The sequence below is a fragment of the Magnolia sinica genome, chromosome 2 (assembly GCF_029962835.1).
Source record: "Magnolia sinica isolate HGM2019 chromosome 2, MsV1, whole genome shotgun sequence".
NCBI classification, from domain to species: Eukaryota; Viridiplantae; Streptophyta; class Magnoliopsida; order Magnoliales; family Magnoliaceae; genus Magnolia; species Magnolia sinica.
This window is the reverse complement of record NC_080574.1, coordinates 121240226-121267247: the sequence shown is the minus strand read 5'-3', so window position 1 is coordinate 121267247 and position 27022 is coordinate 121240226. Positions and strand designations below refer to the sequence as shown.

General features: G+C 38.4%; 2 protein-coding genes across 3 annotated transcripts in view; both read left to right on the top strand.

The window, feature by feature from the left end:
• The window catches only part of LOC131237502 (uncharacterized), a 35826-nt gene extending 25639 nt beyond the window's left edge, over positions 1-10187 (top strand). For both annotated transcript variants that reach the window (XM_058235313.1, XM_058235312.1), the window contains 2 exons: positions 7123-7282; positions 9700-10187. In XM_058235313.1, coding sequence (XP_058091296.1) covers positions 7123-7282; positions 9700-9814 — 275 coding nt within the window. In that variant the 3' untranslated portion in view covers positions 9815-10187. The remainder of the gene's footprint in view (positions 1-7122; positions 7283-9699) is intronic.
• A 9074-nt stretch (positions 10188-19261) lies between these two features.
• On the top strand, positions 19262-19889 carry LOC131237501 (uncharacterized). The gene has a single exon (XM_058235311.1). It carries the CDS (start codon positions 19414-19416, stop codon positions 19756-19758), a length of 345 nt encoding a protein of 114 aa, XP_058091294.1. The 5' UTR covers positions 19262-19413; the 3' UTR covers positions 19759-19889.
• The last annotated feature ends 7133 nt before the right edge of the window (positions 19890-27022 follow it).

Sequence of the window (27022 nt, the reverse complement as noted above, 5' to 3'; positions counted from 1 at the left end):
ATAAGCATCGGGATAAATGTTATGGAAGTTAGCCACACAACTCATCTATGGAGATACGGTACTCCTCCGAAGGTGACCACTTTGGCTTCGCTAATAAGAACGAACAAAGTGCTCACGATGGATAATTTGCGCAATAGATGAATGATTCTCCCTAACATGTCTTATGTGCTATCAAGTAGAGGAATCAGTGGTTCATCTTTTCATTCATTGTGCTTTTGCAAAAAAAGTTAGGACTAATGAAGGCATCCTGTTTATTAAATAACATGTGGTCAAATTGCATCACTCCAAAACTCTCTTGGAACATTCATATTTAACAACATGGTTCTAGTAACCTCAAGTAAGTGACAATTCTCATGCTCCGCAACTCCATTCTATTAAGGTGTGTGTGCACATATGACATTCGGTGAATGATGCCAGAAAGATAGGAATGAAAGAGGTTTGATGTATATTCCCCGAGCATTGCCAGATCTTATAATACATATTTTAGCATCAAATTGACTTTGTATGTGCATCAAGGTGTTCCGTATCGGTAATGGTGGCCATAACGGTCACCACCATTACCGATTCGGAGTATCGGCATAACGGCCGATAAGCCCCCGTATTGGTTGAATTTTTATTTTTTTGGCTCGAAAAATTCTGAAAAATATCTAGAAAATCCATAAAAATGTAAATATTCCAAATATGCATTCATTTTTTTTATTTTTTTAAAAAACATGTTTATGATAGTGTAACGGTCCACTCTTTGGTAAAAATGTTGTATCGGGCTGTCTGATGAACTTTTGAACCTGACAACTTGGGATTGACGACACACCTTTTATATTTAATTTTCTAACCATATAATATCAATGATGAATTTATTAGAATAAATATAATACCAAAACATCTCACATTTGTAGGTTTTACTATTATTTATAGTATTTGTGTATTACATAATTCGCGATTCACATACATTTCATTTCAACATACAAAATCTAGAGACTTTTGTTTCCTATTATGTAATTCATAGGCCTAACAATTTGATTTGATTTGCCCCAAGAGATTTCTCCCAATATATCTCAAGAAAAATTGAAACTAAATTAAGGTGAATAGGTACTGATTTCGGGCCGATTTGCCGGACCACTCAGTGCTCCAAATCAACCTCAAGTTCATGTAATTTATTGACACATACCCCACTAATGCATCGATGGACATTGGACAGCAAAGAACGAAAAATATCAAATGGTCTTATTTGAAAAAAAAAAAAAAATGTCTGCAAATCAACGGTTAAAATCGTTGCAATTTAATTTTGGGATTGTAACTTAGCAACAATGGTCCCATAATTTAATTGGTTAATTTTGAGTTAATACCGGTGTTGTGAATAGCGTTGTAGCATCGCATACTAAAAACGCCACATAGTGCATGAAAATAGCGTATTTCTCCTGTAGCGTACGCTACACAGATGTAGCATGTAGTGTGTAATGCATATGCCTTAGGAGCACTGTTCCATTTTCTTTAAAATAAAAGATCTATTTTATTCTGTGAGTTAACAATCTGTTTTAAAATGGTGGCGGCCCATACTTCTCACATGTGGCAGCATGTAGAGCTGTCTAGACCATCCTTCACATACGTGGCAATGTGTAGGTTATAAATATGTACTCACTTACCCGTTTCTACATTCTAAACCATTAAAGATAGGCTTCCAAATGTACGGCTAAGAGTTTTTTCATCTTAATATATGGTGGGAGACTCATATTTTGAGAAATAGCTTTTAATTTAAAAGGTTTCGAAATAGGGCTTTCTTTTGAAAGCCCTAAATAACGCTGCACTAGCCATAACTCTCAGTCCATGAACATATTCGATTCTCTCGATTGAAAGGCCCTTTGAAGACGAAACTTATGCCGTTGAATTGGCCGAGCAAGAACATTTGATTGTTGTATTTTCAAGAGCATTGAAGCTCAAATAACGGAGAAATCAACTTTCTCCCTTTTCACAGCCATACGAACACAACTCAAAAAATCAGATTCCGGTTGATTGAATCTCTATTCAAGGTATGTTTTGGCCCCTTAATCTTTCTTAACGAGTTTTCTTTTTATTTCTGCTGAAAATTTGTGGTTATTATTATTATTTTTTTCAAATTTTTTTTTTTCTTTTTAAGAGCTCAGTTATAATGAATATATATTTTTAACAAAGATATGTGCAGGGCCTACGGTGGTGTGTATGGCATGTATTTGACCCATCCAACCATCACGTGGGCCACATGCGTGGGGTCCACTGTGGCGTGTGTATGGCATAGAATCCAACCATTCAGTCCATCATGTGGGCCACCACTATACATTGTGTAGGCATTTTCATTTTCATTTTCATTTTTTCATTTTTTCATATTTATTCTTACTATTTATCATGTTTTTTAATATATTTTTTAATAAAAAAAAATAGAAGTATCATGTAGTTTATGCTACACGCTATAGGGGAGCTAAACGCTACGCAATACACTACGTGCTATTTAACACACTGGTTAATATATGCTTCATGTACAAAATTTTTAGGGTCCTATATGTAGAGCCCACCTCAATGTAGGTGTTGTTTATCCATACGTTTTGCCAACTCATTTAAGGCATGGTCCAAAAATGAGGTAGATCTAAATCTCAAATGGACCACTAGTGGGTGAGGCCTTGAACGTGGAGCCCACCTTGATGTGTGTATTGTATATCCATGTCGTCGATCTGTTTTGCTAACTCATTTTAAGGCATGGTCTAAAAAATGAGGCAGATTCAAATCTCAAGTGGACCACACAATAAGAAATAACTGTGATTGAATGTCCACTATTAAAAACTTCCTAGGGTCCACTGTAATATTTATTGGCCTATTGACTACGTCATACGGACCTAGATGAAGGGAAAACACAAATCTCAGCTTGATCCAAAACTTTTGTGGCCCCAAGAAGTTTTTAACAGTTGGCATTCAATTGCCGTTGTTTCCTGTGGTGTGGTCCAACATAGATTTTGATCTACCTCGTTTTTGGGTTCATGCTAAAAAATGATCCAGCAAAATGGATGGACGATATGGAAAAAATGCATGCATCATGATGGGGCCCACAACACCGTCTAGTAGCAATTGTGTCTAGGTAATCCGCGTGGGTGAGGCCCTGAGCATATGGCCCACCTCAATGTATGTGTTGTATATCCATGTTGTACATCTATTTTGACATCTCATTTTATGGCATGGTCCCAAAAATGAAGCGGATGAACATCTTAGGTGGACCGCACCACATGAAAAGGTGGTTATTGAACACCCACCATTAAAACTTCCCAGGTTCCAACGTAATGTTTATTTGCCATCCAACATGTTGATAAGTTCCAATGGACTTAGATGAAAGGGAAAACACAAATAGCAGCTTGATGCAAACCTGTGGCCCCCAAGATGTTTTTAACAGTGGAAATTCAATCCCCATTGTGTGGTCACTTAAGATTTGGATCTACTTCATTTTAGGGATCATGCCCTAAAATTAGATGGAAAAACTAAAGGACAACATGGATATTCATATACACACATACATCAAGGTGGGTCCCACAATACAATGCGTGCACTTAGCATCAAATACCACTGGAGTATTATTATTATTTTTTAAATGTGGCTGTGAAATAGCCACGTTGCCTCTCATTTAAAGAAGAGAGAGAGAGAGAGAGAGAGAGAGAGAGAGAGAGAGAGAGAGAGAGAGAGAGGACATCACAGACAATAAAAGAAGCGGATGAGGATCCGCAGCAACAGCAGTCATAGTAAAAGAAGAAGAAGAAGATATGAAGAAGAAATGAAGAAGGTAAGTTCTTTTTTACTTTTTTCGATTTTTTCAGTTTTTTCCCATATTCTTTTCAGTTTTTTTTTTTTCCTGAAAACACTGATATGGCATAACGGCCGTTATGGTTTGCTTTTTCAAAGCCACCCCGTTTCGACCCCGTAATGCGTAACGGTATATGCCGTTACCGTTACGTATTGCCTGTTATGACCAATACGTAACCGATTTGGTACACCTTGATGTGCATATGAAATTCTTTAAAATATATAAATACCTCAGAACAGTCTTTCATCAAGTATAATCATGTCATTCTAGAGCAATTATCCATAAAGACAATATTTAAAATCAGACTAACTGGAAACATGAATTGGACCCCAAATATCAAAATGTACCAAGTAAAAGGGTCTATCACCGACTTTATCTTCACAAGAAAGAAAAAACACTTTATGGTGCTTCCTCAACTCATAAGCTTTACACTCTAACCTAGACACATATGACAAAGACAGGATAAAACTTTTTAAACTATTTAGGGATGGGTGACCAAGCCTGGAGTGCAACTGATGAGGAGAAATGTTGGCCTGCAAAGGTGCTCCAGTTCCTTTTATTCCACAATCAAGATAATACAGCCCATTTAATTCATGCCCTTTGCTAATCATCTTCCCCATCTTTAGATCCTGAAACACACAATAAGAAGGATAGAATTTTACAAAACAATTTAGGACTTTGGTTAGTTTACTGATAGATAATAAACCCAATTAAAATTTAGGAATATACAAAACTGAGGATAATGAGAGATTTGGGGTAGGAGAGATAGTACCAACCCTAGATACACTGGTAGATGTACCATTTATTAGGGTCACAGAGGGGATGGACAAGGACTAAACTAATTGAGACAACGTACTATGCTTGCCGGTTATGTGATGGGAAGCACCGGAGTTAATAATCCATGGGAAACTCTTATGGGAAGTGAAACATGTTGTACCTGATTGAGCAAAAATCACCGCAGAGGAAGAGGCATGGGTGGAGTGATCTCTTAGAAGCTCGGCATATTCTTTCTTGGACATTGTAATCGTGTCACCTGAAGTACTCAGCTCAGCATGAGTGGTAGACTTGTATATATGCCCGTTAGAACCATCCTCGAATGAGTGCACCTGATTAACCTAAGATGGCTTTCCCACTAGGTCCTAACAAGTATCACCTGTGTGATCGTCGAGGCCATAGTGTGTGCAATGTCGATTACCACATCCCTGACCACAGCCACCCCAACCATTTTTGCTTCCACCATGACCTCCCTGTGGGTCTCTTATCTCCAAATCAACCACTGCCACCTCGATCACCTCTACTCCTCCCATCTCCTTTGCCAGATGTAGAGATAAATGCAGAGCAATCAGATGAGTAGGAGCCCTATGTGGTCATAACAGTTGTACGCTGAACTCTAGGGAATGCTTATATGATAGATGTGATCTCACTCCCTCCAAAAATTTGAGATCTCACTAGCTCAAACTCAGGACGAAGGGTAGAGAGGAATTTTGCTACACGAAACTCTTCCCTCTACTTCATATTCTCAATATCGGTTGACATTGGTTGATACACATTCAATTCTTCCAGCATGCCCCACAGGGTAGAATAGTACTCCCCCACTCTTTTCTTCCTACTGGAATGAAAATATGTACTGTAGTGGTTCTTTGATATGTATAAAATTCTTCTTGCTTGAATACATCTCTTTCACGCTATCCCAGACTTCTTTGGCAGTCTCGAAGAAGATGACATTTGCACTAATATGTGGCTCCATACTGTTCCATAACAATGCCTTAATTTGGGCATCTTTGGCTACCCAATCATCATAATTTGTCGCAATTGTATCAGGCTTGGGGGAAGTTAGATATTTACTTCTTCGTTTCCCTGTCGAAAAGACCTCTATAGATGTGGCCCAATATAAATAAATTGTTCCATTTAGTTTAGTTGATGTGATTTGAAATGCGTCGACTCAAGTGCAGACATAACATTGTTCTTTGATTTGTTTCTAGTATCCGTCTTTATAGGGAGAAGAACTTCAAACACACCAGGGAAAGCAATTCAACTGGATTGAATGTCATACACGTAGAATGTAATCAACTAGATCATTACCGACCCTTTTGGCTTTCATTTGTACACCTTTTTTTCCTTCGATCTGAATCATCAATAATCGTTACGCACAACTTTGGTCTTCAAAGCTGACCACAACCTTCAAATCTGATTGTAGATCCAACTGTAGATGAGAGATAGCCCACTTTGACCTATTATGCGGGTAGAGCATAAAAATTGGGCTTTACACGCCTTTGTTGAACATGATTACACTACCCACCAAGTGGTGGTACAACGAGAAAATGAGGCTAGATTAGATCAGCCCAAACACGTTGGGATTCTCCCTGACAAGAACAAAAAGATCAAAATAAAATGAGAGAGAGAGAAATGAAGAGAGAAGAGAAAGGTATCAGACCAATAATGCTCTGATACCATTTAGAATCACAGGGAGGAGAAGAAGAGAGATGGGAGAAAAGGAAAAGAGTGGGAGAAAGGAACAAAAGAGTTCTCACGCCTCCACCTCTTGTATTATAGATTAGGGCTAACAATAATAATGTTTAATTATAAAATTGCCCTTCATACTTAGTCCATTACAAAAATAAGGTCCGTGGGCTTAAAACTTAACCCAAAAGATATGGAACCCAAGCATAAAAAGTGGACCACTCATCACCACATGTGGCATGTGCGGACCCCACATGTGGTCCACACATGCTCAAGATAAGCACAAATAACAAAGGTCACCGGCCAATTATGATTATAGATGAAGCCACTGACCATCTTTGTTGTATCTACTAGTGCCTTGATCTCATTCATCTTTCCAATGTCTTCCAGCATGGGGTTAATGCAAATGTTCTACGCAAGGGGTCGAAAAGGTTTGGCCTTTCACAAAGCCAAAGGAAAGTTGTCCCAGGCTATTGGTTTCAATATTTATAAGTGGGAAGACCTATCGAGTATGTGGGATTAAGAGCGTTTTGGCAAGCTTTTGTCATTTTTTGGAAGCTTTCTTTGGGCATTGGGTTTGGATGATTTCTCATCATTCTTTCCTTGGGTTTTGTGTTTTTTAGTTCCCCTCTTCCTTTGGGCAGTGGGTTTGGATGATTTCTCATCATTCTTAGCATTTTATTTTTTGCTAGAGTTTTCCTGTTTCATTCACATAGATCAATTTAATTTTGCTATTCTAGTTTATTTGTTTGTTGTTTCATATGAATCATCAAATATGCTCTTTATTCAAATGCTTTACCGACATTGAACCATAGTCATGCAGCTTTGATTTGTTGTGATTGCAGGATTCTATCTGTTAGCTAAAGTGGAAGAAGCAGAGGATGAACTGATTTACAAATGGACCCATCATATTGTCAGTGGCCATACCCTCAAGCATTTATGTGCTGCCTTGGTTCCTGTTTTCTTGACACTCATGCTTGCCAAGAGGAGCATCGTGTCCGAGAGGTATACTGCTTTACCCTTTACACTGTCAGATTTTCATCCTTGACCCTTTGTAGGATTCGATTGTGCTGCCTTTCAGTACGGCCTATCGATACGTAGAATTCCTATTGTCATGATGATCATCATAGTCTTGTCCAAGCTATTTGCGATCAGCTTTGTGCATCCTGTTTAGACAAGATTTCGCAATTAAAAACAAGGACAAACAGATTGGTCTTGAGGTTGCATTGTTTGGGAACAACAGAGGATGAGAGAATGCTTTCCATTGGCTCCTTGATATAGATCAACGGATCTCACCATGGGTACTTGAGTAGGTCCCGGGGGTTTGGCAAGGTGACCCCCTCCCTCTCCTATTTATGATCGTGGCGGAAGGTCTGAGCAGACTATTTTCTATGGTGGAGGTTTGCATGTTCTTAAAGTAGAAAAATAAAATAAAGAAGAAATGTAGAGAAGAAAGAGAAGAAGGAAAGGGGAGAGGAGGAGAGACAGCTAGGGCAAAGGGTTGTGTTGTGGTTAGTCAAAAGACTAACACACACATATTACTTTGAAAGAAATGTTACAGTGCTCCACAGAAGTACATGACAACCATACACACGCACACACAAAATTACACACTTCCACACTCCCCCTCAAGCTGGAGCATGTATATTTTGATCATTCCCATCTTGGAATGCACACAAAGAAAATGATGGTGATGAGCATGGATCATTGCTCCCCCTCAAATACAACATGGTAGAGTATAGACTGTAGCTTGAATTCCTTCATCCGTTGAATCTTCTCTTCAACTAGGAGGCTATAACAAAACTCGACACGATCGAGTCACAAACTTGTCATCCACATACACTCTCACAGATAAGTGCAACATGAGTGAACTGCACTCACACACTTGAGAGCACTTGTGTGCATCACGTGCAACACAATGTGGAGACTTGCATGCATCATGTGCAACACAAAATGAGTGAACTACACTCACAACAAACAACAGGGTGGAGGAACACTCACACCATAAACAGGCCTGATAAAGGAAGGGAAGATGAATTGAGAAGGAAGGATCCACCATTTGTAAAGAAACTCCCATGTCCCATGTGAAATTGAGCAAGGCATTTCGTCAAACACCTTGTGTGCGCAGGATACTTCTAGGCAAACACTGCATCCCCTGCATCCCACTCAGAAGTCCCTTCTTTTTTCAGGGTAGTTGGGGGGACTTCTCCCATTTGTACTAGCTGGATGACTCATCATTCATTTTCTCTCTTTTTTCTTCTCTCTTAATAAAAAATTTCAGTTACCCTTCAGAACAAGAAAAAGAAAAAAGAAATTCACATGGGACAGTGAGAGTTTAGATGCTCATCTTCTGGGAGCTTCTAATCTTTAAAAGAAAAGAAATATATATACATTTCGGCAACTTTGGGAAGGCCTGGATTTGAATCCGGCAATTGCAGAGGGGTCCAGACTATATTCTGGTAACTGTGGGGAGGCCCAAACTCAAATCCAGCGACTGTGGAGTCGTCCTTGGGAGTTCCCAGCAACATGGGGGATTTATTTGTAGACTAGGTGATGCTGAGGTGTTCCCAGTGCAGCTCCAGTGCTGGAATGAAGATCCAACGATGTTTCTGGTGACACTGGTGTGTTTCAGTGGTAGATCCACACCCAAAAAATCAGCTGGAAGTTGTTTCCGGTGAAGTATCTGTGAGGCTTCTCTGGTGGTATTTGTGGTCAGAGAAGCTGTATTCGCCTTGCAGATAGAATGGACAGTGGAAGATCCCTTCTGGATGGATTTATGATACATTATAGTTGCATCTGTAGGATGGCAATGGACAGATTATCTCACTTTCACCATCTTACAGGGAGGAAAAAAACCTTTATAAACCTTCAAAATCAAGATTCTCTACAGAAGATGAGAAGGGGAAAGAAGAGTAGAATGGGAGAGGAAGTGAGATGGAATCAGTAAAGCTCTGATACCATGTAAATCAGATGGAAGAAAAGAGAGGAGAGAGAAAAGAGGAGAACGTGAGAGGAGGGAGAGATCTTTCAGATCTCCTCCCTTCCTCTTAGCAATCTATTTTATATTAAATTAGATATATAGAAGATCAGATGAAGAGGAATCCTAACCTAATCACAATTAAGACTCCCAACCTAAGAACATTTAACAAAAGATAAAAACAAAAGAAGCAAAAAGGATATAGTACACTGGGAGTATATAGTGCACTGCAGGAGTACACGAAACTGTGTAATTAAGAATAACAATGGTCAACGTCATCTGAAAAGGGTCCTAAACTCATAGCACAACATATAAACTCCTTTTCTGTTAGTCCATCCTTTATTTGTTTCTCTGAAGCATCTATTGTATGCATGACACAGCTAGATCTCTTAGTAGCTCATTATGACTTAATGACTAAACCTGAGTACATGTATTACTGATGCAGGATAAGTTTACTACAGACGTGGCGGATTTCTTGGACAAAGGTTAATGAAGGCCGATTCAAGACCGAGAGTTCCAGCTGTGAGTACACGAGCGTTACAACAACAGAACCGCAATAGTAGGTAACTAAAATCACAATCTACCATCTAGCCACTAAAAACACTTAAGATTTATTTGATGAAAATATAGCAGTCTTTCAAAGATATAACTCACCAGGTACATGTAATGACATACTCTGAAAGCAGGTTCCTCGTGGACCTCTCTGTTGTAAATATCACAACTCAAAGTGGGGGATTAACGGTTGATATTAGAGAAATTGGGCCCTTGTAATGTTTCTTCAATTCAGAAAGGGAAAATAATGTAGGGGCATTCGTGAAAGGCAATTCTGTAGTTTCAAGCGATGATTCTTATGTAAACCTGAATGTTGAATTAGATATTTAAATTAAAGAAATTGCTGGAAAAATCTGATGATGCTCATCATATCCACTTTAAGGAGCTTCTTCCTATATTTTTTTGATAGCTTTGCTAAGCTCACACGTGTACAAGGCAGCTCATGTACATGCCATCACATGTGCCAGCATGGCCGATTGGTGCAATTTCCAAGCTGTGCATCAGGAGGGTCCGGCTGTGTAGATGTTCTCCACCTAAAAGAGATCTGGCCCAATCATCAAGTGGGCCAAGGTGTTAGAAACAGTTGGAAGGGTAAGAAAGCTTCAGCCAAGTTTTTATCATTCCTGCATTTGTTTCTTAAACTCTGGCCAACCTTATGAGTGGACCTACCTGATTTTTGTGCAAGAGCATCTACATTGTGGTGGTACTCTGATGGATGGATTGAATCTCAAACCAGTGTGCCATGCTGGCACATGTGTGGTGTGTACATTGTCTGGTACATGTGTGTGTGTGCCGGCGTGCGCGAAATGCTCTTGTTTTAAAAGTGAAAGGCTCATATGAGGAGAGCCACAAGCCTCCCGAAATGCATTCTTGATTTGGTTATTTTTATTAAAAGAATATGAAAACAAGGAAAAATAGAGAAAATTAAAATGCATTCCTGATTTCCTCTTTATTTAAAAAGCATGAAAACAAGGAAAAATAGAGAAAAATTAAGAACAAGTCATGGAAATTTTAGACAACAAACTCTCTCTAATACTCATATCACATAGTTATTGTCCGTTCATATCAATTAGTTTTTTGAGTGTTGTTCCTTAAGAGAATTTGCTATGGCCACTCATATACACACCATCATGTGTCACATAAAAAATGGCTATTAGATCCAATCCATCCCCATCAGCAAGGCCCCTCTAAATTCTAACCTGGCCAGGAATTAGGTTGGTCCATTAGTCAGGTGTAATAATCATAATTCCTGTAGCGATTTAAACACTCTTGCGCTCACTTATAGCCTACAACACATGGAAGTGAGTAGACACGAATATTCTCACCTATTCTCGTGGTGGGTGCTTTTGAAGTTCGGGGACGAAATTCTTGTAAGGGTGGTAGAATGTAATGACCCAGGATTTCGGTGCATAAGTGTACACGTGCATGCATGTACACTTGCATTCATTGAAGCACACATGCATAGTTCCATGCATCCATCATTTTATGAAACTTGTGACTATTGATTTGCATTATCTATTTAATTAGGGTGAATATTGACGTGTGCGATTGTTAATTATGTGATTTGTGTGTGTGTACATATATACATGCACTCTCGTCACTGATGCATATAAAACCAATCGTTCATTCATAAATTCGTCCAATCTTAACTGTTGAATATGCATTAAACTCACCCAGCCTTTCACTTGTCTATCCATGCGTGTGGTCATGGGTATTTCTCTAACCATTAATCTAAACATTTCATTCGACAAACCATCCGACTGATTTATATTTTAAAAAAAACCCACTTTGTACTTATTTATTAGTGAAAGTGACGGTACATTAACCTAGTTATGTAATCACACTCCTAAACATCTAATTATCCTAACTGTATCTCACCATCTAACCATATATCCCACTTATCCTCCAATTGAGTCACCCAACTATCAATGTAAATTGTCCATTTCATAGCTTGTGAAGTATAATTTAAATCTACTAGTTAGTATCCAAATGGAACACTCGTGCATGTCACATAAGATCGGGAGAGGAAGCCATTGAAATTCTATTTTCGGTCCACCATCAAGGATCATAGGTCGATATTAGACTCATTATGTTGGGCATATTTAAGTTCTACCCAAATTTGACGGTTCAATTATAAAATACACCCGATTTAACGTTGAAAGATGAAAATGAAAAAGGCATGAAACGTCTGTACAAGGTAGTGTAAAGTAATAATAATAATAATAAATTAAATGGATGATATAGGTGAGTCTTGCTCATGTACCCATTTCATTCATATCTAGCCATCCATCCTTTGATCCCATCAACTATCCAACCACTCATCATCAAAGGCATTTCAACTCAACCTATTTCCCCTACCACCCTTCAATCCAAGTTATTCATGCATCCACCATTTAAGCTATTCATATGTCTCAATCATATATCGAAATCAAGTCATCATTCTAAACCACTCATTCACCTCATCCGTTCATGCATACTTGTGTGCATCACACCTTATATGAATGTGGTACACACATGTACACCAGTTAAGCACCACATGAGTGCATGTGTTCATGTACAACATGCGCACGTGCGAACTTATCAAACCAAGAGAATGGATGTGGGAGTCCATATCCCTTAATTTCCTCCAACTCAAAACGGTAACTTCTCTCATCTTTTTCTTTAAAAATAAAATAGGATAAGAATGAAGAAATGGACGGTCACCCTGCCCATTTTCTCCCAATGTGTGGCTCACTTAAGTCTTAAACCTTCCTCAATTTTGGACCCACACCCTATCTTAATCTAATAAATCAAGGGAACAGGCTAGATTTTTAAGTAGACATCATAGCGGGCTGTTAATTTTAATTGTTTAAAATAATAATAAATAAAACATTTACAGTAAGCATCACACATTACTGCTTGATGAAGGGAGTCTCTTCCCCATTTTTCTATCGCTTCCGTCTTCTTCTCACCATGCGCTATTTGTGGTGGGTTCCCGGATCCACCACATCTTCATCCTATTACAGTGGAGCCCAAACTAAGACTGCCTTACCAAATCAATATATATATATATATATATATATGGGAAAAGGTACTATGCGCTCGACCTCACGAGTCCGTCCCATGAGGTCGAGCTGAGTGGGCCCCAACGTGATGCGTTTCGAACATCTACCCCATCAGTCAGATGCACCATTCCATCATGGGCCTAGGTCTCAAAAATCAAGTCAATCTGTGACTTGTGTGGGCCACACCACATACAGAAGTGGGGAGGGGCCGTGCACCATTAAAACATTCATAATCATTTTTTGGGCCCACCAAGATGTGGTTTGTAAATCCAGCCCATCCATTATGTGTGTCCCACTTGGATGAGGGTTCAGACCAAGTTTCAGCAGCATTCAAAACTCGGTGGGCCCCACCAAGTGCTTTTATATGTTTTAACAATGTCTTCACATGATTTTAGATGGTATGGCCCACCTGAGTTCCGTATACGGCTGATTTTTGGGATATCCCATAATTTAAAGGGTACCCATCAAATGCACGATGTTGATGGTCGACACGCATCACAGTGGGGCCCACACAGCTCAACCTCACGGGAGCTTATAGTGAGGTCGAACGCATAGTACCTTTTCCCTATATATATATATATATATATATATATATATATATATATATATATATATATATATATATATATATATATATATATCTTCTTCCACTCTCCTTCTTCACCTTCACAACAGTAATGGTAGAGTGAATATGGCAACTAAAAAAAAAAGGTTCAGAAACTGTAGGAGAAAACAAGAGAGAGAGAGAGAGAGAGAGAGAGAGAGAGAGAGAGCAATGAAACCATCCGTGTTTTAATCAGTTTAGCGAATCTGATGGGTGATCCAATCACAAATATGAAATTTTTAGATATTTGTTTATTTATAATTTTTTTAATCTTTTATTGATTAATGTAACTTTAAAACTTTATTAGAGTGAAATTTTTATAAAGTATAATATTGAATTTAAAAGTTATAAATTTTCTCATTCTAGTTTTTTTTTTTTTAAAAAAAAAAAATTTAATTCAAACTAAAATTTAAAGAAATTTATCTATCACGCTCTGAAATTCAGTGCCTAAGTTGGACAAGCCTGACTCCGAATCTCAAGTCATGATTTCATATCCAAACATCCACAACCGCATTTAATAAAGAAGAAAAATCATTACAATACACAAACATTTATCCAATACAATGTATAACACTATCAGTCTAGACTCACTTCTGAATTTCTGCTATATATTTTTTTTCCAAATATTAATAGAGATATAACTACAAGTAAGCCGATGGTTAGATCTTCGCTCTGCTTTGCCCCGATTAAACTCCGAGCCTTGAAACACTGTTATTGTGGGTGTGAGCATAACTGGTCGTAGGATCTTATCCAACCTAAATATGAAATTTCTAAAATTAAATCATATGTATAAACAATAAAAATACTTTGTTTAAAGTTCAGATCAAAACATGAATCAAATACAAATCTTAAGAATGTCATGTATGCAATGTTGGAATCGTAAAGTTTACTCTAAATACCGCATTTTCCATGAATTCCATAAATAATTGAATCAAATAATCATCATCTCTTATAACACCGTACCCAAGTGAATGGACACGTCGCATTAATGCTCACGCACTGGTACCTCGTGATAAAGGACTCATTTATACGTTACTTGGTCAGACTACTGCTCCAATTGTACTTCTGACGTATGTCTGCGCACACAATTGTACTCATATACTGTACACAAATGAGACTTCGAAGGATCTAACGTGTTTTAGAGTCTTTCACCCAAAGGACATGATTGCTTACTTGCTAGCTTTAGAGTCTTTCACCTAAGGGACACGATTGTTATATTTGTTTTTACCATTCTTTTTTTCTTTCTTTCTTTTTTTACCTCATAATTCTATAATAAATAGAAATACATGTATGTCATGAATGAATTCAAAATCAATAATGAATTGATTCAATAAATCAGATTTTCCTACAATAATGCAAGTTCTATACAAAATTTGCAGAAATTTAATATTATTAAAATTTAGTCCCTAAAATTGTCTGAAAAATCGGACTATTTACTATAACAGACAATAAATTTGAATTTTCTGAGGGTACAAGTTATGTTTCATAATAGTATGGAAATTTATGCCAAAGCCCCTTGACTTGCTGGAAATTCTATTTGAATCCTAAAATTCTGATTTTTTAGTTAATTCAATTATATATGTCGAAAGAACTTGATTATTTTATAACTAATTTAAATTTCTCTTTAATAATTTGTTGTGAATGTTTAATCATTAAATTTATTTAAATTTTAGTTTGAATTAAAAAAAAAGTTTGAACAACAATGAGAAGATTTATAACTTTTAAATTCAATATTATACTATATTAAAATTTTACTCTAATAAAGTTTTAAAGTTATATTAATCACTAAAAATTTTAAAATATAAAAATCTAACCAATTTAGCTTAATTCCCACAATTTGAAATTTTCTTAAAATTGAGTCTATTTAAAATTTTAAATTAATTAAATCTTTAAAATTTTAGAATTAAAATTCAAATTTTAATCTTTAAAATTTTTTACATTGATTCCATAAAATAATTAAATTAAAATTTTAACTTAATTATTTAATTAAATTATTATTTAATAATTTAAGTTATACTATCTTAAATTAACTTAAAAATTTTAATTTAATTATTTTAAATAAAATATTCCAATCTATCAATTTTATCCGGTTCTTAAATTTAAATTTAATAAGTTAAGTAAAGTTATCAAGTTTTATTTTATTTTATTTTAATACTTATTAATTCTAAGTATTATAAATCATTAAGAATACTTTTAATTTTTTTTTTTGGATCAAGTACATGGTTAAGTTTAATAATTAATTAAGAATATTTTGAAATTAATTCAAATTTACTAATTTAAATAAATTTATTACTTCATAAACTAATATATTAAATATATAATCTAAAATTTTTATTTATTCCAAATAGATCGATATGATCATTATGTTTCTATATTATTATTAATAAAATATGTTTAGCAAATAAAAATAAATTTCTTAAAAAATTTAGGGGAGAAAAAAAAAGATTATATATATATATAAATAAATATCTAAAAAGTACACATATGGAATTGGATCACCTACTAGATTTGCTGAATTGATTCAAACATAGACAGTTTCGTTGCTTTCTCTCTCTTGTTTTTCTCCTACAGTTTTTTAACGCTTTTTTTTTTTTAGTTGCTATATTTACTTAGCCATTACTGTTGTGAAGATATGAAGAATGAGAGTGGAAGAAGAGTCTTAGTAGTAATGAGCTAAGAGAAAACATGTATGTTATATATATATATATATATATATATATATATATATATATATTGTGGTGGTTGATTTGGTAGGGTAGTTCAATAGATGGTTCAGATAGTTCGGGCCCCATCGTAATAGGATGAAAATGTAGTGTATCCAGGAACCCACCAGGAATATCACATATGGGGGGGGGGGGGTGGGGGGAAGACGTAAGCGATAAAGAAATGAGGAAGAGACTCCGCTCAAGCGGTGACGTGTGATGCTCGCTATGAATGTTTTATTTATTATTATTTTTAACAATTAAAATCAACGGCCCAATATAATGTCTGCTTAAAAATCTAGCCCGTTCCCTTGATTTGTCATATTAAGATAGGGTGTGTCCAAAAATGACGAAGGTCTAAGACTTAATTGGGCCACACGCTAGGAGAAAGTGGGCAGGGTGACTATCCATTTCTTCATTCTTATTCTTTTCTTTTCTTTTCTTCTTTGTTTTTTTTTTTTTAAAGAAAAAAATTAGAGAAGTTACCGTTTTAAGTTAGAGGACATTAAGGTTCTCTTGATTTGATAAGTGCGCACATGCGTATATTGTACATGAACACACGCACTCATGTGGTGCTTAACTGGTGTACATGTGTGTAACACATTCATCTAAGGTGTGATGCACACAAGTATGCATGAACGAATGAGGTGAACGAGTGGTTTAAAACGATGAGTTGATTTGGATAGATGATTGAGACATATGAATAACTTAGATGGTAGATGAAAGGGTTGGATTGAATGGTGATTGGGGAAATAGGTTGAGTTGAATTGCCTTTGGTGATGAATGGTTGAGATATTTGATGAGATCAAATGATGGATGACTAGGTATGAATGAAATGAGTACATGAGCAACACTGACCTGTACTCGGTTTCATTTTTTTAAATTATTACTTTTACACTACCTTGTTGGTCGTTTCATGCCTTTTTCATTTTCATCTTTCAACGTTTAATCGGGTGTGTTTTATACTTGGACAATCCGATTTGGGTAGAACTTGACTATGACTCACTATTTGACAAGCTCTACATAATGACTCTGATATTGACCTATGATCCTTAATAGTGGATTGAAAATAGAATTTCAATGGCTCCCTCTCTCTCTTGATCTCACGTGAAGTGCACAAGTGTTCCATTTGAATACTAAATAGTAGATTTATATTATACTTCACAAGTTATGAAATAAACAATTTACTTTGATAGTTGGGTGATTCAATTGGAGGATCAAGTAGGATATACGGTTAGAGGGTGAGATTCAATTAGGATAATTAGATGTTTAGGAGTGTGATTACATAATTAGGTTAACTTATTGTCACTTTCACTAATAAATAAGTACAAAGTGGGTTTTTGATATGAATCGGCCGGATGGTTCGTCAAATGAAATGTTTAGATTGATGGTTAGAGAAATAGTGATGACCTGTGCATGTATTAGACAAGTGAGAAGCTTTGGACTAAAAGGCGGAAAATGGGGGAGGGATCAGAAGCGTTCATCATTGAACTTGGTTTGGACTAAAAGGCGGAAAATGGGGGAGAAACAAAGCGTTGCTTCTTGATTTTTCAATTGCAGTCTTTAAGCTTAAGCTGAAGAGCCATCCAGTACGGATTCTTGGAATCTTGTTACAGGATGAGTTCCTTGGCAGCCCCAGGTGGGCCCATCTATGATCAGTCATGATCCTCGGTAGGTGAGTTCCCATTATGCAGGCCCTTAATTAGACGGCTGTGATCATCCTATTGGGTTGGTTATGGGATCGTCAACGAATCACCTGTGGTCCAACATGATCTTAGGTGAATCCACATGGGTCCCACAGAGGAACACACACGAGAAGATAATGAGACCTCGCACTGGATCATAAGTGTTAAGGTGGAATTTCTTTATATTTTTGTTTTGTAGGATCCTTTCTCGTACGTTGTATATCACGCGACCTGGACTGTCCAAATTTTGGGGCAGGCAGACTATTACCTGAAATTCACACTGACCACTCCATGAATTTGGACCGTCGAACACTATATTTTTAGCAATCCTTTTGACTGACGCCAAATGGGTGGTTAGGATCCCTTCATCAGTTTGGTTTTTGGGTTACGCTCCATCCTGTATTGGCTTGAATTTGTGCCACGTATTCGGTGGATTTGACACCACAGCTTTTTAAAGTGGCGAACAATGGTTGCGTGAAGCCCAGTAGGAATCCAATTCCAAGTCTCTCCAACAAGTAAAAAAGTGAGAAAAGGAAGCATCACCATGCGGACAATAACGTTACACATGTAGAAGATCCTGTCCATTCATCAGTCAGGAGACAGTTTGAGCTTGTCTTGGGATATAACTAAGACTGGTCCACTCATCGGGATTGGCCCCACTTGAAATCAGTTGAGTGATTATACTGAAAGACTATATGTAGCTTACCTGGTCAGTAGACAGGACTGATTTTTGGGCCAGGACTTCCCCATTAGGGTTCTCAATGGGTAACTGGATCTGAGGTTACTTGATGGATCCAAGCCGTTAAAAATGGGAATCCGGTTTCCAATCTTCGGACCCATTTGGGAAATGGGCTGGTTTTGTCTCAACTTGTGGACCTGATTAAGTTAACGGGGTCTGGCCGGGTGCAGGTCAGGTCTAGAACTCAGACATGGTCAAAGTCATATTAGGTTGGATCAAGTCTGTTTGGGACAGGTCCAATTTATAATCACCCATCATATGCAATGTACAAAATTTATATAGTATAAGATCCGTTAATCCATGCCTAGTATTCTTAACTTAGCCTATTTATTTTAAGTTTTACAAAACATGACCCCAACCCGACCTATGCGAGAAATGGGTCTGACCCAAACCTTGATCTGAGTCTAGGTCTTCAAGTTGAGACATAGACCTGAAAGGATCGAACCCGGTTAGTTATAAGTGCTATAGGACCCAACCCGAGACCTGCTGAGAGCCCTATGCTCAAAGTGTTTTACCTTATGAACGGCCCAGATCTGATACAAGAGTGAAACACTAGGACATGTAACCCCGGTGGGCCAGCCCTATGTTGGCCCAACAAATAAACTCGGCCCGAATTGGGCTGGACCTGGCACCCAGTCCAATCCTCAAACCTCATACTATTCTCGTGAACACCCGGCGCAGGTTAGAATCCCAACACAAATACTCGAGAACCGTCGACACATTTCCAACCGCCTCCTTCAAGAGTCTGTATATAAACGGCGAGAAATTGACGAGTCCAACCAAAGCCACCTGCGACAAAAAGCAAATAGCCCGATTTCTCGCGAGAAGATAAAATGTTCTTCTTCTTCGTCGGTGGTGTCGAGCCGCGGGTCTCCCAAATCATAAAGTCCGGCATCCAGCGCTGCATCCGCTGCGGGTCACCAGCAGATCTCGTCGAGTACGAGAAAGTCCTCAAGCTTTTCTTCGTCCCCGTTTACCGGTGGCCCGCAAAAGAGCCCGTGATCTACTGCAATAGGTGCTCTCTCATTCTTCCGCAGCCCCCTTTCTCTCTTCCTCGGGATGGAGAGTCTTCTGAAACTTCCTCGGCTATGGTGTCCGACGTACTACGATGCCATTCGTGCGCCCGCGTCGTCGATCCCGAATTCCGGTTTTGCCCCTACTGCGGCTCTGAACTGTGAGGGTAATTGCGTAATTTGTGTAGGGTTTTTTGTTTCGATCTGTTTCTTGAATTTTATGTTTGTTGAGATGTAGAGGCTTTTTAAACCCTAAATCCTTTTTATGTGAATATGATGTAGAGAGAGATGCTGAAGAGGTGATTCTTTCCAGCGTGGCACGCGTGTGGGAGATCTGGGCCGTTTATCAGATCGGCCCCACTGTGTGCGTGTTCCTAAATCGAAAACCTGGTCAGTCTCAGGCGGTCACATGTTTCCGTTGGATACGGACCGTCGACCTCCTGATTGTTGTGCCGGCCCCACCTGATGAACAGTCCTGATGATGCACGCGCGTGACCCTCATCCCCTTAATATTTGCCAGGGAGTATTTAATGCGTGCATACACGTGCCACACGTATAGCTCAATTACAACCGTCGAAATCGTGATTATCATCACTCCAAAATCAGATCCACTGGACGATCCTGGCCTTTGATTGATGGACATGTCACACGTGGAGACAGATGGTCACATGGTGGTTGGCTTTGATCAAAACCGGCTACTAGGTTGGTTGGTTTTGATCAAAACCAGCTAAGGGGTGGTCGGTTTGGATAAAACTGGCAACCCGGCCACTAGATCGCGAGATTAAAATCGGCTAGCTGTCTTTCATGTATGACACAATCTGGACCGTCAATTGTCTTCCTAATATATTTTTACCGGTTAAATGATCTTATCAAAGTCCATGTGATAACCATGGGCCCCACCGTGATGGCTGTGTTCCATCTGTTTCACCAGCTTATTCTAAGGCATGAGCTCAAAATTGAAGGATGCTTAAATCTCAACAGGAAAAATTGGAGATTCAACATGTGCAGTTGAAATCTTTCCATGGCTACAGTAGTTTTGGATCAAGCTGATATTTGTGTTGGAAAGGAAATAATGGAGTTATTGAAGGGTAAAATATTTCAATTTAAGAATTTTTTTAATTAAAGTTAGGCTTATCATGTAAAATCATTGATGGAAAGGCTAGAGGCATTGTCTATCTTATGACAATAGATGGAGATGCATTCTAGCAGACCTCTCTTTGCTGCGGTCCATCATGATAGCAACTCATGTGGTTGAAGGCCATCTACTCAACCATTGAACACGTGGCATAGAAAGTGATCCAAACCATCCAATACCAGGGAGCAGATTAGGTGAGATCCCTAACTCACCCAACACGTTGTGGCCCTAATGTGGGGCCTGCCTTTATGTATGTATTCTGTATCCATGCCTTTCCATATTGTTTCAGGGCATCATCCCAAAAATGAAACAGATCCAATGATCAGGTGGACCATACCATATGAAACAGTGGTAATTGAACGTCCTATCATTAAGAACTTGTCAGGGTGCATGTTAATATTTCCAATCTGTTGGTAAGGTCACATAAGCCTGATGAAGAGAAAAACAAATATGAGCTTGGTCCAAAACTTTTGTGGCCCATTAATGTTCAATTACTTTTATTTCCTATGGTATAGTGTAACGTCCTGAAAATTGGGGGTCGAGCATCGGCTCAACTCACGAGTTCTAATGCATCACTTATGCAACATGGATTATGATGATTAAATGTTGTCCGTATTAGTGCATTTAACATGAATGAGATTATACCAAAACAGCATATCATCCTCCAGAGACAGTTACATTACGCAAGCAGAAGACTGTGATAAGTATATAAAGTATGTAAGTGATTGTGAGTCTCCCGAGTATAATCATGTTACCAGGTCGAATAGTTACAAGTATTATTTCAAAATACAAAATATCAAAATGTGGTGGTTTACTACAAAGTATCAGTCCTGAAGCCCCGCCGATTCAGAACGGTCTACGTAAACCCGCCTGAATACTGCATGTATGAGAATGCCTCTTCATCATCCTCAAAGCTCGGCTCTGCCTCGCAGGTTGCGCCATCATCTGAAACTACAAGAGGGTCTGGTTGGTGTTTAAAACATCATCACATAATGTGGGAGTGAGTGATCAACTTAGTGGAACAATAAAGCAAAGGTTAACATGTTATCAATTCAGTCAAGCAGTAATGATAAAGCAGCACATTCAAACATCCTAAGTATTCTGATTAATGTAAGAATGATATGAAATAATGATGCATGTCCTCGCCTACTCTCCCTCAACGACTTCATCTCACGATCGCGCATGAAATATTTCCTCAGTGCTTGATCTGCTATGCCAAACACACACGTAATGCGGTGCATGAACATGATTACCAAGTTTCTTATTAGACCTTTTTCATACAGCAGAGTTGGGAAGCTAATGTACCTCCCTTAGGTCAATTTTTAAACAATGATTCATTCTAGGGTCGTCAGTCCAAGTAAATCTCATACGATGTTATGGTTCTAGGTCACTGTAAAGGGCTCGTCACCTTATCAGTGTAGGCCGATAGCTCGAATACAGTGTCCCATACCACCGTATTCGGCTCACGAGTTTCGGTTGCTCACTGGTCACTACGAGAAGGCTCGTCATCCCAACGTAGGCCGACAGCTCGACCACGGTGTCCCATGCCACCATGCCCGACTCATAAGTTTTAGCAGATCGAGGTACCAAGGTTAAAGGAGTTCTTCACTGGTGAGTTTGATACCTTATATTCAAGCAATAGCGTCCATACATGGTGAACATACATCGGGTCAATCGGGTTACTTGACGAGCTCGACTGGTACGAGCGCACATCGAATTGATCGATATAAAGTGCACGAGCACTCCGTGTGGCCTAACCACTGTCGACAACCGAAGTACGGCTCGAACTCATCGAACACGTCCTATGAGGCGAAAACAACCTCAGCTACCAAATCAAGGCCTGTTACCGATTGTCTGGACTATATCATAGTCCTAAGCGCATTCAACTTCAGCAGATAATCATATGAGAAAATCAAGGCAGCAATGAATCAATAATTCAATTCATACAATCATTTAAGCACATTAGGAAATACAACTTAAACATGAATTCACACATATACATTCTATACCTAAACAAACACTATAGTATAAATACATAGAGGAAATCATGCACATAATTAAGGTAGTTGAAAATTATATCTCAACAATTATATAAAGTGTAATTTACTAACTACTAGTTCATTCGGACATTTACAAACACTTAGGCTACACTTTTTAACATACACGACGTATGTTGGCCATAACATGTATTGGGGCAAATTCTTTCGCCAAGGAGTTGTTACACATACAACTGGTATAAACACACAGCAATTAATCATGGGAAACACATTTTCAAATTCCATACGTATACAACCCTTGCTACAAATACATGGAATACACCAAACTCAATATATTTCATATATATCTGAAACGCGAAACAAACATTGCATTGGCATATGAAATAGCACCCACATTAGTAATAAATCATTAACCGACATTGAAAGCCTTGAAAACTATAACCTAAACGTTTATAGTCCTCACCTTACGCCGGTAAACACGTAACGGATTCATTTTAGACACTTAGCCTTTGTCAACGGCGAATTAGCAACCTATAGCATGAATTAGGTTAGCTATTTCATAACTTACACTATCTGAAACCCTAAAACAGATTAAGGTTAAGTTTTCTTACCTAAGTACGTTGTTGGAAACGCCGGATTTGTGATACAGATAGGGTGGCTAAGTGCGTGGAGCAATGGGATCAAATCTCAGGATGAATCTCCAACTCTCTCTCTCTCTCTCTTTCTCTCTCTTTCCTTTCCTTTTCCTCTCCTCTCTTTCTTAGGTTTTAAAATTCGTGTGGAATATAAGAGAGAGGGTTTAAGGCCCTTATAGAGGCCCATAACTGATGGGAATGGCCCCAGGGCCATGGTATACTTAGGTTATGTCCAAAGATCGGTTGTTCCGACCCAACGGAGCACTTCTGGAGCCCCCTTTTCTGCGTGCGGTCGGACTTAAGCTCCCTGACATTGGATGTAGGTGAGGCTGAGTTTTCGCTCCGATCGGGTTTACAGATCGACCGTGGCGAACCAGTTTCAGTTCAACGGTCACCGGCACTCGATTAGGGCCATAAGTACATTGTCATGTATGCGAAATTTTCCCTGATCCGAGGGTGTATTTGGGTCAGATTCTGACGGTCTGAATCCTTATATTTGGCCCACAAGTGACACGACTCAGTTTACTTAAATTCGAATTTTATTTCTAAAGATATTCACGTTTCTCACACACTTTGCTCCGGGCTCAAGTTGTGCATTTCTAGACACAATTAAAACTTGATTTCCGAGGGGGTTGTCAAGTCCAGTAATGCGGTTATAGTTGTATAGTTTTGCGCTTATCGGACTTTCGACGTGTTGTTCAGGTCAAATACGGAGTTTCGGTGTGCTCCCGAGAGCAACCGGGTTTAGAGATGGATTATAGATTTCAGGGTAATGTAGCGTCAATGATTCTGTATGGTTTGGGTCTTGCAGATCATATTTAAAGTGATTAGTGATAATTTCATCAGTACTCTAGCTTAGCACTTGCTTATATTAACCTAATTTCTAAAGGTTTTGGTCCTGGGTGATTTCTGCCTGAGGTGGTACTCGGGTCCTTGTACGGATTTTTCCGAGACGTTACATATAGTCCACCTGATAATTGGACCTGCTTTATTTTTGGGATAATTCCCTAAAATGATTTGGAAAAATAGATGGATAGCTTGAATACGGAATACATACATCAAGGTAAGCTCCACGGTAAGTGCCACACCGTCTTGGGTGAGTCTGGGTTCTCACCTAATCTACTACCCCAATAACGTTAGGAGCAGAGTAGGTGAGACCCCAGCTCTATTAAGGTAGGCAGGACCCCTTACTATGGGGCTCACAGTGATGTATGTGCCTTAAATCTACACCGTCTAAACATTTTGAAACCTTATTTTAGGGCATGATACCAAAAATGAAGCAGATCCAAATCTTATTGCAGGAAATAGTAGTGATTGAATCTCTACCATTAAAAACTCTTATGGGGGCCACCGGAAAGTTTATTCGTCATCCAACATGTTTATTAAGGTCACAAAGATCTGGATGAAGAGACCACGTAAATATCAACTTGATCTAAAACTTGTGTGGCCCACATGAAGTTAATTACCACTGTTTCCTATATTTGCAGACACCCCACCTCAAGCTGATAAGCTGATTAAAGATTGAACAAAACCTAATCCATACCCTGAACCTTAATCCAAACCCTGACTTAGACCCTCGAACCCGATCCAAACCCTAACATATACCCTCAAACCTCGATCCAAACCTTGACCTATACCCTCGGACCCAATCTAAACCCTAATATAAACCTTTATTCATACCCAAAACTCTAAAGCGAACTTTAAACACAAACCCTAAAACCCTAGAAATCAACCCTAAACCTAATTAACTCTGTCACATAAGCTTCTTAAAACCTAACCCTAAACCTAAACCTTAGGAAAACATAACCCATCGAGTCAACTCACCCGGTCAGCCCACATAGCCTACCTAGTTAGCTCACCTTGTCAAGTCAAGTCCATAAATCCATTTTAGCTCAAGCCCATTCCAAAGCCCAAATCGGTATACAAAAATGGACAACAAAGCAGCTTCAGATAAACAAAGTAATCCACGTGTATGGGAGGAGCATCCCTTCAAAGTTGAAGCAAAACTTAGGGATGAGCCTCCCTTTAGGGCGCCACTCGCCATGTGGCACTAACCGTAGTTGAGTCAGCTGCTCACTTGTGTGCAATTGTCCTCTTTTCCAGTCTCATGCATGCGAAGAATTTTGAAGTTACTTTGGTGCTCCTCTTTAGCCAAAATTATGTATCATGCCATCAATCCAACCCATGTGATTTGCCACATAGCAATCTCAAATCTCAACCATCCAAATCTTTTCTAGTCTCAAGCCTTGCAAGATTTGCTAGAAAATCAGGCTTGGGAGATGGGGCTATAAATACCCCCATTCCCTTCACATTTCAAGCATATACAAAAACATCCACTCTCATTTCAAACCTTTTCACTCACCCATTAAGCCCTTAGTCTAGCTACTCCATCCCTCCACCAAGGAGAGGAAAGAGTTATAGGAAAGAGTTTAGCCCAAGTTAAGCTAAGTCTAGCCAAATCGAGAACCACTTGAGCCATCCAGATCTCAATCCAAGCTTCTCAACCCAACCCTTGGGAAACTACCGTCCATCCAACCGTTCAATCTTTAATTAAGTTTCATCTAGTCCAAACATCTGCATCGTACGTTCATACAACACACTCTTGTACTAAATTGGCTCGAAAGTATGCTCGGCAGGTTGCCGATATAATCGAATCCTACCCATCAGAAACTTTGCCGATTTAATCACAAGCATTGCATTCCATACAATATTGAGAATTAATCATCAACCCTCAAGAATAGTCAAGTCCTGTGAAGTAGAGACCGTATGTTAGTATGAGCATAGTAGGTGCTTAATAACTTCCATCTTTGTAACAACAATCCCTTATTTAGAATCTCTTATCATAGACCGTAGAATCACTTTAGGGTTGAGAATCTTCATATCCTCTATCCTAATGTTTTTATAGGGTCTAGCTAAATATAAAAACGAACAATTGGCTAATGGTAAATATGGTCAAACTCAAACTATCCTAATCAACTACGAAAGCCCTCGAGAAAGGTACCCATAGAAAGCGAATTGATTATGTCCATTGATATCCAGTGTCCATAATATTATATTCCACTTGAGATTTGGATCTGCTTCAATTTATGGATCATGCCCTAAAATGAGCTTTCAATATAGAAGAATGGTGTGGATGTAGTCACATACATCACAATGGGCCCCACAGTCGGGGTCCCACCCACCTCAATGGATCCAAGGTCTCACCTTCCACTCCCAATAACGCCACCCACACTGCGACCTAGACCAAAATCATATTTATTAGACGAGAAAATAAAGGACGCTTATTAGAAATATCCGCGACTTAGTGGACTACATGGTGGAGATTAAATCGCTATCGTTGAAAACTTCTTAGGGGCCACACAAGTTCTGAATCCAACTAATATTTTTGTTTTTCCTTCATCCAAATTTATTGAGAAATTTTCTCTGTAAACTTCACTTTTAACTGAGCAGCTTACCTAAACTTCCAAAACTTTACTTTCCATTTCTAAACTGTAAAGTTTTTTTCGGACGAAAATACCATTGCTATACCAAAAATCCATATTTGTGTCTTCATATTTCTTCCTGAAATCATCTAATCTTTTCGTGTTTCTTCCTCAAATTGTCTCTTCATTTTTCTTCCTGAAATTTTCACTTCATTTTCTTCATTGCTTCAAACCGGTTAC